We start from the raw sequence: 13078 nt of genomic DNA, 5'->3' as shown, positions 1-13078 counted from the left end.
GTGGAAGACCATATTAAAGTGGTTCTACAGATGTGCACATAGTGGATGTAAACCAATATTTACTATTATTTACTGATTGCTCAAAATGTGTCCAGCATATTGGTCACCACCGTCAGATTTTTTCTAAAAGACAATAAAATCAGGTATGCACAAGGTAATTTTCATTACTGAGGACCCCTTTTCAAACCTTTAGCTCTACTGCCTACTTCACCATCACTGAAGCTCCTGTAAGTTTATTATTTTGTCCTCAATTTGTTAATTTGTTTGGACACTGGTACTGTCCCAACCATAAACTGTCAACACCGTCGGGGGTTTTAATAGTATTGTATTACATTAATGTTAATAAATATAATTTTTTTCAGAAAAGGTATGAAGCACCCAAGAAACAGAGCGAAAATGAAATGGCTAATGTGAACAAACAATGCATAATATTTAAAAGAGTGCTTTTTTGTCTCACACCGTCAGATGTCACCACCGTCAGATTTTGTTCTGCTCATCATGTTGTTCCATATTATACTAAATTGTGCTGGTTAATGAAACATTACTAGGCATGTTAGTAATAATTGTGATCCAAAATGATACTCTAGCCACCACTGAGGTGCATTTGGAGGTTTTTTTGTCAGAAAACCTGACGGTGGTGACATCTGATGGAGTTCACCAAAAAACACATGTTTTAAGTGTTTTTGACATGTTTTAAGAATATGCATACAATAAGTATCTACAGTTATGTTGAATTGTTAAAGTAATTCACTTTAATACAGTAAACATGTGTTTTTACTTCTAATTCTGTCTGCCGCTGTTGACAAAACAAGAAAGAGCCCATTTTATGAAAAATGTTAAACATGGGGAGCTTGGCCAATGCATTCACTGCACAGCCAAGACCTACATCTATGATAATACACCTCTATATTTTGGATTTGAACAACTTAAAAGCTGTTTTTACCACATTTTCAACAACCAGTGGCTTACTTCCTAGGTAATCTAACTAATGAAGTAAAAACACATGCTCATACTGTGCACACACAAAAATAAAGTGTTTATGCAAGATGCCATTGACTTGAGAGGGCTATTTATTTTGCTAAATGCAGGTACTAATTAGGCCACTTTCACCACTCTCAGATTACTGTCACCACTGTCAGTTCTTAAGTCACCACCGTAAGAAGGAGTTTTGGACATTTTAAAGGAATGTGCTTACAACATTTTCCTTAGGAGTTGTTGAAATATCAAAGTAATAGCCAATTTAAGCCTACACGAATATTTGTGAAATTACAAAAAAATGTTTGTTGTATTTAGGCGTTAAGTAAGCATCGTATGACGGTGCATATTTTAAAATTAGAACACATGAAACAGTATTAAAATAGAACAAAAGTGAATTTTCAACATTTAAAGGCATATGTGTGAACCAAAAAATACACATAATCACTTAAAAACTCCAGATACATATGCAACCAAATCAATACAATTTTAATAACTTTTAATTGTGTCTGACGGTGTTGACAAAAAACAAGGTATGATCGGAGAAAAGCCTGATTTCTGAAAAAAATACATAATGGGGAGATTGGCCTTGTGCATTTCTGAAAAGCCAAGACCTTAGTCTACGAGGATATACCATATAATTTTGTAATTCACTTTGTTTTTTTCTGTCAACATTACAACCTGTTTTAGCCACTTTCTCAAGAATCAGTGATATGACGAATTCACAGTATGTTACTGTGAAATGAATGCAATTAGTAGCCAGTAACTCCCTGTGAGTTCACAGTAAGATATTGTTACACACTTGAAGTGGGCGAAAGTTCAATGGGAAGGCATGTCAGTTGGGTTGAGGGCTGACGCCTTTACTCAAAGTGATATACAAATATACAACAATGGTTGCTGTCCCTAGGGCAATGTAGGGTTCAAAGGGATTTGAACCTGCAACCCTCTGAACTTAAGTCCACCTCCCTAACCATTAGGCCAAGACTGCCATATAGCGCAATCTGGGCCTTCAGACACTTCATGGACATTTACAGCAAACTATTTAGTCATCAACTTCTTGTTTGCTACATGTCTTCCCATGCTTGGTCATCTTTTTTCTCACTTCCTCATGTCAATATGTGCAACCTGAGGGGGAGGGGCTTAGGACATACGTGCTTCAGATCGTGTCCCATCATGCAATGCACTTATGGAGAGCCATTTATCTAGAAGGAATATATTAAGTGTGCTTCAAAATATTACTCCTTGTTATATTCTGTGTTTATTGTAGGGGTTGTACTATTTAAAGTGGTACACAAGAAAAATGACCATATTCCCACCATCATGAAAATGGTCATGTATATCTCCCAATATATATAAGCTCATTCTTCTGTTACTTGACAGAGAGTGGGGATAAAGTAGTCAACTGATGATGGGTGTATACATGTATACCACAAGACATTAAGAATAAAGTAATTTGCTGAAAATGTCAATGAAAGGTCTGATTGTAATGAAGAGCCTAACCTGTCTTTGACTGAAGTTGTGCCCCAATGCACTAATAATTTAATAGATGCTCCGCCCACACAGTAGTTTACTGTGATGTTTCCTAGTTTATCACTTTGTCATGCTGGTTATCCTTGAAGAGCACAGTAAAATACTGTGATGTGCAAGTTAGGTGAGAAATGGCAAGTGATACAATGATTTCAGACTAATTTGCTGTGTGCCGTGTGACCATCACAGTAGCATAGTGTACCAGAACATCAGAGTAATTAACTGTGAGATTTCACAGTAAATTACTCTGAAATCCTTGTAAATTTTTACTGTGCACATGAAGGAAATATGACAACAATTAGTCAGTTAAAGTTCATCTGTAACCCTCAAATCAACATGACACTTCTTCCTTAATATACTGATGCATGTCTCACCTTAATGTGAGCTGCTGTTTGATCACAGAGGAGTTTCACTTCTTCAAATGTCTTCAGTTTCTCCTTTAAGGGATGCAGTTTGATCTTGAGCTCATCCTGAAAGAAATTAACACTATTAAGGTCACAACATAATGTCAAAATAACATTTGTTAAATGATTACAAAGGTTGGGGTTACAAGACCATGTAACTATATGAATAACTTCTCACCTTGCGTTCAACTGCTGCTTCATCTATGGGCCTAAAGTTGTGATTTTTATGTTTCTTTGAGTCTCTGCAAACCAAACACACTGCTTCTTGATCGTCCAGACAGAAGAGCTTAAGTTTCTCACTATGCTGAAGGCAGAGCACCTCAGACCCTACAGAAGCTCTCTGACTCCTCTCCTGTAGGAAGGTCTCATACAGGTTCCTTAATGCAATGTTTGGGACATCAAAGTTTGTTGAGCATTTCCTCCTGCAGTAGGGACATTCTCTGCATCCCTTCCCCTCCCAGAACTGCTGCAGACAGGCCTTACACGCACTGTGAGCACACGTCAGTATGACAGGATCCTTGTAGATGTCACAGCACAAAGGACAAGTAAGATCCTCTTCAAAATTTGATGCCATTTTCTCCTATACAAAACAGTAAAACATATTCATGAATCCTTCATGAGAGATCCCTGCCGGTCACTGCCCAATTAATAATGTACAGTCTTGGTCAGGTGTGTGTGTGTGTGTGTGTGTGTGTGTGTGTGTGTGTGTGTGTGTGTGTGTGTGTGTGTGTGTGTGTGTGTGTGTTGCAGTAGGCCTACAACTAATGATCACTAGATGAAAGCATGTTGCCAGCTGATCATGCACATTGGCCTAATTCATAAAATGGGGACTTGTTTCCTTTCCAAAATATTACCTCAGATTTCATTTGAATCAAAACAGGGCAAGACAATTTGAAAGTACTTACGATACACCAGCCTTCGACACTTGTTGCAGCCCGTTTACTTCCACTTTTGATTTGGTGGAATAAGAAACAATCTCAAAGTTTTAACTGTATTAATGGAATACAATTGTAAATGTATTAATATAAACATGCCCCGTTCATTCTGCAAGTCATTAAACAAAAGCAAAAAATCTTCTATTTAAGAAAAAAGTGTCACAAACGTGTTGAAGCGTTACAGGGGAAAGAGCTGCCCTACGTACGAACCTCAGCCTTCACTTCCTCATTCTCAAAGGAGGAAGAGGGGAAGAGGGAGGGACTCAGAGAGGCAGAAGCAGGGGTGTAGTGGGCGCGGTACGCGGGGGTACGCGGTCCACCCACTTCTCCTGAAGTGAGATTTAAAAAAAAATCTTCTGCCCATGTTTGAATAAAAAAAGGGATAATCACATAGCCTTATTGCAGGTGATTGACCAAACAGATGGAAACGGAGAAGCAATGACGGTAGATTAAGGACAGTAGGGGGGTTTGACATGATAAGCTGCCTAACTATTTGATGACTTTAAAAATCGCGTACCCCCACTTTAAAAAACACACTACACCACTGGGCAGAAGCAGCAGGCACTGTACCGTCCAAGGTAGGGCTATTCAATTACAAGTCACTGAGGGCCAGTTTATCATATTCCTCACAGTAAAAGGGCCGAACATGAAATTATATATACGTAGATAGCACGTCCATGTTTTCATTTTGTTCAGATATTGCAGAGGCTTGCCATGCAGGGCCGGATCAGACCCTGCATGGGGCCTCCAATTGAATAGCCCTGGTCTAAGGAAGGCTATTCCACTCCTATAGCCAAGCTAATGTAGGTTAGTAACATTGGCAAAACCTTCAAAGCAACTGATTTACTGTTTTCTCTCCTTAATCTGCTTAAAGTTTCCCAACCTTTCTTGTCACGGGACCCCATTTTGACATTCCAAATTTCTGGGGATTTTTTAATACATGACTCTGCTACATGAGTCATAAGGTATTAAACATATAGATATTCATGACATTATGATTTAGGATGTATTATATTTCTAAAATTGAAAAAAAAAGAAAGAAAAAGTTTCAAAGAAAATATTGACTAGTTATGTTTTTATTAATTATTCTCCATAGTTGAAAACACTGTCTTAATGTCACGTATAGATCTTTGAAAATAGAAGGTTTTGGTGTGAGAAGGTGACATGTCACATGGTGCCAAACTATCGCGGGATGAATGCGACTGCAGACAGACCTTGCAACCCCCGCAGTTGCTTATCCCCGTCTGCAAGAGTATGCAGACCGCCTCCGAGGTCACGCGCCCATGGACTGGTTGGCCAACAACTCACTCACGTGTGTGTGTATGCTCCCCACTTCAGCTCCTCCTCTCCACCTGTCCCTCCACACCTCACGCATGGTGTGTTAAAATGTTTTAAAATGTTTATTTTTTATTTATTTTATCTTTTTCCCAGAAATAACTATCACACACACACACACACACACACACACACACACACACACACACACACACACACACACACACACACACACACACACACACACACACACACACTCAGCTGGGTTGCCACTGCAGCAGAGGGAAAGAGACAGGGAAAGGCTCATCTCATGCAGCAGGACCTGGCCGTGCTCCTCCTCTAGATGGCCAGCGTGCTCCTGCTCCCCCAGTGGAGGATGGGGGAATGACAGCTGCTCAGCTGGTCTATCTGCACCTCACGGATCCCCTGGCCTTTTCTGGGGTGGGCCCTAAATATATTGCAGATATGCTAGAGCAATATCATCCTAATACAGGGGTGTCAAACTCAAATTGACCAAGGGCCAAAATCAAAATATGGAACGAAGTCGCGGGCCGAGCTCAAGGTTTATTTTTAATAAATGGACTAAAATCGTGCAGACACGCACTTGATACTCATAGTTTAATTTCACACACACTGGCACATATTGTGTTGCATAGGAGTGTGAGCCGTGTCATTGGCCTGGACCCAGTCATACTTCTGAGAAACATCAAATTTCATGTTCAAGTCTTGGTACACTGTACATTAATGATGTATGAGGGCCAACTGTAATACACATTTGAAATGATCTCACAGGCCAAATAAAATGACTCGGCGGGCCAAATTTGGCCCCCGGGCCTGAGTTTGACACCCCTGTCCTATAGGTGACTAAAGTCTTCAGAATCTCCTCTACTGGTTGTGCCTATAATAGTTGTCAAATCCAGGAGGGTGAAATGGCATTTAGGCATTATGCTGCCAAATGCTGGCATCAGCTCCTTGTCCAAATTATAACGGCCCCAACAGTATCATGTTTTTAAAAAGAAATTAAAAACAGCCTCATTTTTCATCTGCCTTTGGTCATAACCACGTATCTACCATCTACACCAGGGGTCCCCAAACTTTTTTCTCTGGGGGCCACATTATCGTTCCTGACTGTGATCAGGGGCCGGCATCAATCATGAGGGCCTGTTATAACCATAATTTCTAACACAAGTGATTTGCAAAAGAAGTGTGTACTTAACATGTTTTTCAATTTGAAATTCCACAGTATTCCTTTTAATTTCTAATAACCATGTCAAATTAGCAAGGAGAGGTTAGAAAAATATGGTGATTGACAGTTTATGAGTGATACAATAGAAATGGTAGGCCTGTTTATATCACAGTGAGATGAGAAACTATCAAGACAATACATTTCTGGTGATTCACACTAGGTTCGTGAAAATTAAATTGAAGGAAAGCCTGTTGATAAACAAAATAAAATATTTTTAAAATACATTTTATCATTTATTATTTTTTTCTGTGAGGATTGCTTCTTTGGGACAGTTCAAATGGTGAGGTGCAGAGAGGTGGAGGGCTGGTCAAAGGGGTGTGGCCCCCGGGCCTTAGTTTGGGGACCCCTGATCTACACTATACTTTCTACGATACCATTTTCTCCTGTATTCTTTCTTTACTTTTTAGCACATTTATTGACAGTTATGTATGATAATGTGCTATAAAATTGATTGATTGACTGACTGATGGACTCACCAATAAAAAGCCTATTACAGACATTATGACATGACATGATGGGAGTTTCCTTTCTCTCTCTGCTGCTGCCCTCTGCTGGATACAGGTGGTAGTGACTTTCTTTGCAGACAGGACAGCTTACAGGTTACAGGTCTTTGGTTACAGCTCACCCAACAAGTGGTCGTGACTCGTTTTTATCTGACCTCCCGTCCTCTCCTCTTGCTCGCGTCCTCGTCGTGCTTCACTGATACCCCACCTCTGTGACGAAAACAATTATGTTTCCCCGCTGTCAGCATAAGCACAACTTTTGGGCAGGGATGGGCAAAGATACAACTAAATGTAGGCTATTTCCAAATACAATACAAAATACCCAACAGTAAAGTGTTATAAATAAGATACAAAATACAAAACAGTAACTGTATGAATGATCAAAATACTGTATTTTGCCTTTTCAAATACACAAAGTACAACAGAAACATCATGCAACATGCAAATGAGTCTGGCTCTTTGGTGTAGTGGTTGAGCCCCAGTTTTGTATTCTGTTTCATTTAACACATTTATCATATTGAAAGATGCAATCAGAAATTAAAGACATAGTGTAATTTTAACAAACAAACAAAAAAGTTTTTCAGAATCAAATACATTCTTGTCAAAAAAAATGGTCAACTTGGCCTGTAAGCTTTGAGTAATGTCTGATCCTGTATTGGTGGCCCAGATCATTATGCCATTGTGTACAACAATTATAATTTATAATATATATTCTATTATAATATACAGGCCTATAACATGACACAGCATGACAATATCAGCACAAGACTTACATCAACAAATAGTGAACGTGCATGCATGTAGATGCACACATATTGTCTATGTCTATACTGTCTATGTCCTTACCTAGATTAGTCTATGTCTGTATGGGAAAGCAAGAAATGTAATTTCAAATTCTTTGTATGACCAGTGCATGTAAAGAAATTGACAATAAAACCTACTTGACTTGACTTGACTTGACATATCCTCATACAAACCCAAACATGAACGTGCTCACACACTTTTGTTTCAAATGTTGACGCTAAGTTTACCTGATGACGTATTTCATAAAGGAGACAAATCCCCATTTTAGGAATTCATATCATCTGCATGATCAGAAGATCAGCAGATTATTTCAACGAGTGGTCGTCAATTGTAAACACACACACACACACACACACACACACACACACACACACACACACACACACACACACACACACACACACACACACACACACACACACACACACACACACACACACACAGAGAGAGAGAGAGAGAGAGAGAGAGACACAGAGAGAGAGACACACACACACACACACAGAGAGACTCTATCTGTGCTGCTCTACTCTTATCGAGGTCTTCACTGGTAGCATCTTCAGGGAACAGGCATTACAACGAGTAGCAAAATATGGAAACATTCTCTCAGTGAAAGTGTGGGTGAAGGTGTGTAAATGTGTGTTATTATCGGGGTCAGAGAATGACAGCTTTCCTCTGTCCCAGTCCAGCTGCACTCTGATCCTCTGGGGTTTCTGCTTCACTGTGAGGTAAGTGGGGGGCTGTGGTGGGGCACTCGTTCCATATTTACCATCATGACAACCCACATACCACCGCCCACTCAAGGATGTGAAGTCTCCCTTCCTCTGGAGAGACTCTGCCATCACACCCACATTCCACCTTGTGTTGTCCCCAACCTCCACATCCCAGCAGTGTGTCCCTGAGTTAAAGCCCTCAGAGCCCAGGAGACAGGCACCCCAATCAAATCTCTCTGGATTATCAGGCAGCTGCTGTTCCTCATCACCAAACCTCACACTGGTCAGATCCTCAGACAGGATGAGTTGTGGGTGTGCAGTGTTGGGGTCCAGAGTAACAGGAGCTGCAGAGAGGAAGAAAACACACAGAAGCTGAACACTAAAGATGCGTTCAGGACGACAAAGACCTGTGACAGTGCCCCTTCCTGCACCTAATGTCGAACCGAAAGTCTGAGCGTGCGGGACCAGAAAGTTGGTTTGCGATGTGAACCGAAAAACACTTGGTTTTTCCTCTGCGTACCATGACAACAATGTGGATGTCAGCAGGTTTATCTGGGTAACAAATGGTCACATACAGAACAGTGCAGAACCCGGTATGACCGTGTTTGTGTGTGTTGTGGGGAAGGGACAGGGGCATGCCTGATGAGGTGTGTGTGTGTGTGTGTGTGTGTGTGTGTGTGTGTGTGTGTGTGTGTGTGTGTGTGTGTGTGTGTGTGTGTGTGTGTGTGTGTGTGTGTGTGTGTGTGTGTGTGCTACTTACTGAACTGAACAATCTCCTGCATTTTCTCCCAGACTCTGAACTTCAAGTTGCCCAGGTGCTTTGCCACATTGATCAGAGCTCCTGAAAGCTTCTCTGGATTCTGCAGTGTGCACTGGGCTCTGGAATAACATTCAGGAGTCAGTGCTGCTGTGTGGGTTTGGGTTCAGAACCACAGACAAGAGAGAGACAGGAGGCACATCACTCACCTTTTCACTGTGCTCTTGTAGTTCTGGAAAGAAATAGAATATTGTTAAAACCACCTTGATTTGCATTTATTCATTTTATTCATTTTATGAATTGTATTCATCAATACCATGCTTTTCAACACACTGTGCCACAATCTTATTTAGAATAGTAATGACATCGATACACACATGCACACATATAGTGTATGGTAACACTTTATAATACAGAATTCTTGTTAAGCATTAGTTATGCATTTGTTAAGCATTATTCAAACCTTAGATAACCCTTTGTAAAGCATTTGTTAACCATTATCTATTTATTATTTCCCGTTACTTAATCATTAAAATAGGCCTACACTGTTAATGTTTTTGATACTGATACATGTGTGTGAGAGAGTCGGGGAAGGATTTGGAAATGATGAATGGTTTCTGTATCATTTACCAATCCTTCCCCAACTCTCTCACACACATGTATCAGTATCAAAAATCATTAACAGTGTATGTATTATGAGTTATCCTGTAATATTCTCAGTCTGCGAAGCTATCTTTTGATTTTCTTTTCACTAACAGCTCTGTTCACCACAGTAACTGATGGACAAACAAAGAGTGAAAAGGTTACTGGTAATATCTGTTAGGAGAATCAGATAGAAAAGATACTGTATGATTTTACGATTCAGGACATCTAATTGTATACCTGTTTAAACATGCCAAAAGCATTGATTCTAATACAATAGTTTCATAAAAGTGTGTCTGATTCATCACAAACAACAACAACAAATATGACGCACGGATTCACACACAGCCGGACAACCCAAGGTAGGCTACCGGCAGGCGAAGGCACAATAATAATCTCATTGCCCAGAAGGAGTGTAACCTACCTGCAGGAAAGTGACATCATCAGCTTCCATCTCCTCTTCTATGGCTCTGACTGATTCTGAAAGAGATGAGATCTCTCTGCTCAGCTTTTCAATCTTCTCCTTCATCATCTGACTCTTCTGCTCCTCTTCCTCCCTCAGTGCAGCTATCCTGGATGCTTCTTCATTTTGAAGAAATTGGTGAAGCTTCTCAAACTCCTCCTTGATCTGCCTCTCAGTGGTATGCACTTGAGTCTATAAACAAACACATCAGAAACGTATTACAATTAGTCAGTTAAAGTTCCTTCAACCCTGTAACCCTCATATCATCATGACATGTCTTCCTTAATGTACTGATTCATGTGTCACCTTAATGTGAGCTGCTGTTTGATCACAGAGGAGTTTCACTTCTTCTAATTTCTTCAGTTTCTTCTCTAAGGGATGCAGTTTGATATTGAGCTCATCCTGAAAGGAATGAACACTATTTTGGTCACAACACAATGTCAAAATAATATTTACTAAATGATTACAGTGGTTAGGTTACAACATCTTGTAACTATGTGAATAATTTCTCACCCTGTGTTCAGGTGCTACTTCATCTATAGGTCTAATGTTGTGACTTTTATGTTTCTTTGAGTCTCGACAAACCCAGCACACAGTTTCTTTATCGTCCAGACAGAAGGCCTTGAGCTTCTCACTGTGCAGACTGCAGAGCACCTCAGACCCTGCTGAAGCTCCCTGACTCCTCTCCTGTAGGAAGGTCTCACACAAGTTCCTTAATGCCATGTTGGGTGGATACCAGCCTTTTGAACATTTTCTCCTGCAGTAGGGACATTCTCTAGATCCCTTTGTCTCCCAGAACTGCTGCAGACAGGCCTTACACACACTGTGAGCACACGTCAGTAAGACAGGATCCTTGTAGATGTCACAGCACACAGGACAGGTAAGATCTTCTTCGAACTTTGATGCCATTTTCTCCTAAACAAGATAAAACCGTAAAACATAGTTTATGGATACCTATTCCAATCCTGCATGTTAGATCACTGCAGGTCACTGCCCAATTAATAATTCACAGCCTTGGTCAGTTCTGTTTGCATGCGCGCACGAGTGTGTGTGTCTTGCCGTACAACTAATGACCACTACATGAAAGCATGTTACCAGCTGATCATGCACATGAAATGAATTTCATAAAATGGGGACTAGTTTCCTTTCCAAAGTATTACCTCAGGTAAACCTAGTTTCAACATTTGAACCAAAACAGTGCAAGAAAATTCCATAATTGTCAAAGTTTAAAGTACTTATGATACACCAGCTCTCGACACCTGTTGCAACACGTTTACTATCACTATTGACTTGGTGGAATAGCAACTTATCTCAAAGTTTTTAATTGTATTTATGTGATAAATTGTAAATGTATAAACATGCCCCGTTCGTTCTGCAAGCCATTAAACAAAAGGAAAAAGTCTTCTATTAAAGAAAAAAGCGTCACATACCTGTTCAAGTGTTACGGAGGAATAGCTGCCCTCTGTACCTTAGCCTTCACTTCCTTATTATCTAAGGAGGGAAAGGGAGAGTGGAAGAGGGAGGGACTCAGAGAGACAGAAGCAGCAGGTAGGCTACTGTACTGGTGCTCAATAGGTCGATCGCGGTCGACCAGTCGATCGCGGAGGCAGTATTGGTAGATCGTAGGAGGACACTTAAAAAAAAAAAAGTTCCCAGATACCCAGAATCTGACAGGCTAACTTCAGACGTCTACACTTTAAATAGCCTACCATAAACACAACGACGTCTTCAGATAAGGAGGATAACTGTCAAGCGCCACACTCAAACTCTTCATAAGTCGTAACATTCGTAGCACAAAAAATAGGACGGCACGAGACGTTTGCCGATACCGTGCGCTGTTCAGTTACGGTGCCCATCCACTAGTCAGTTTTACGCAAGCCGTACCAACGCATTCAATTCATTTTCAATGAAATGCGGCATATCGTCGTTACCGGACTCGCAATGCATGTTGGGATTCCGGCACGGCGAGCGTGGCTCCGGTGGCACGTCAAAAAGTTGAGCTCTCCTGAAAGTTATGCAAATTAGCAGCGGCTGACGGACTGCGTTACCCAATGACTGTTGATTACATGAAGATGTCCCATGATACCTGTGGTCATCACGAAGGTGCATTTCCCTCGGTAAAAGTAGATTTTTGACATCTGTCGAACTTTTGGATGTACAAAATATAGACTACAAGCATGCATGTTGCATGCTTATGATGCCTGGGTTCAAATGATTATGTTCGATTTCGACCATAAGCATAACAACACGAGGCCAAGCTGTGTGTGAAAAAAGCACATGTGCCGAGTTCGGTAAGAGCATTTTGAACTGTAATTTAGGGGCAGTTGGTTTGCTATATGGATAAAAACGGCTAGAAATGTAGATTGATATACTTCCTGTATATAACTCCCGGGCCACGCGAGCTGTAGTAGCAGTGCGTCGACACTGGGACATCTAGTACATCGAGCTGCGATAACGTAACGCTATAATGGATCTCCGGCCTTAGTACAGGCAGCGTCACCGCTCAAAAGAAACAGCCAGAGAAGAAAACAACAGCCCGCACACCGGCAATCCCCTGCTTTTTTTGAGAAGTGCAGGCAAGATGCAACTCCCGCATTGAGCGTGGAGCGATTAGATTTCATAGGCACGCGTGCAAGGGGAGCTGTGTGCCGGTGTTCTGTCGAGATGTGTTGCCTCGTCGAGATGAGCGACCGGTCGCCCTATTCGATAGTGGTGTTCTATCGATTTGCGATGCCTCATCTAAATGAGCGACCTTGATTTTCCGCGGAAGGCGTTTCAATCCAAATTTTAATTCAAAGCCTCTCGTTTGAGAAAGTTAAAAAAACGTGCCATATGAA

General features: G+C 40.9%; 1 protein-coding gene across 1 annotated transcript; it reads right to left on the bottom strand.

Annotated features, from left to right (window-relative positions):
• Positions 1 to 230: 230 nt before the first annotated feature.
• LOC134436667 (zinc-binding protein A33-like) lies at positions 231 to 11150 on the bottom strand. Its single transcript, XM_063185978.1, has 8 exons — positions 10755 to 11150; positions 10548 to 10643; positions 10203 to 10433; positions 9346 to 9368; positions 9140 to 9258; positions 8247 to 8723; positions 3880 to 3895; positions 231 to 1246 (listed from the first exon to the last, which is right to left on the bottom strand). Exons 1-8 carry the CDS (start codon positions 11148 to 11150, stop codon positions 1192 to 1194), a joined length of 1413 nt encoding a protein of 470 aa, XP_063042048.1. The 3' UTR covers positions 231 to 1191.
• Positions 11151 to 13078: the final 1928 nt, after the last annotated feature.

Source organism: Engraulis encrasicolus, chromosome 20, assembly GCF_034702125.1.
Source record: "Engraulis encrasicolus isolate BLACKSEA-1 chromosome 20, IST_EnEncr_1.0, whole genome shotgun sequence".
In the NCBI taxonomy this organism is placed as follows: Eukaryota; Metazoa; Chordata; class Actinopteri; order Clupeiformes; family Engraulidae; genus Engraulis; species Engraulis encrasicolus.
This window is presented reverse-complemented; position numbering and strand designations above follow the sequence as displayed.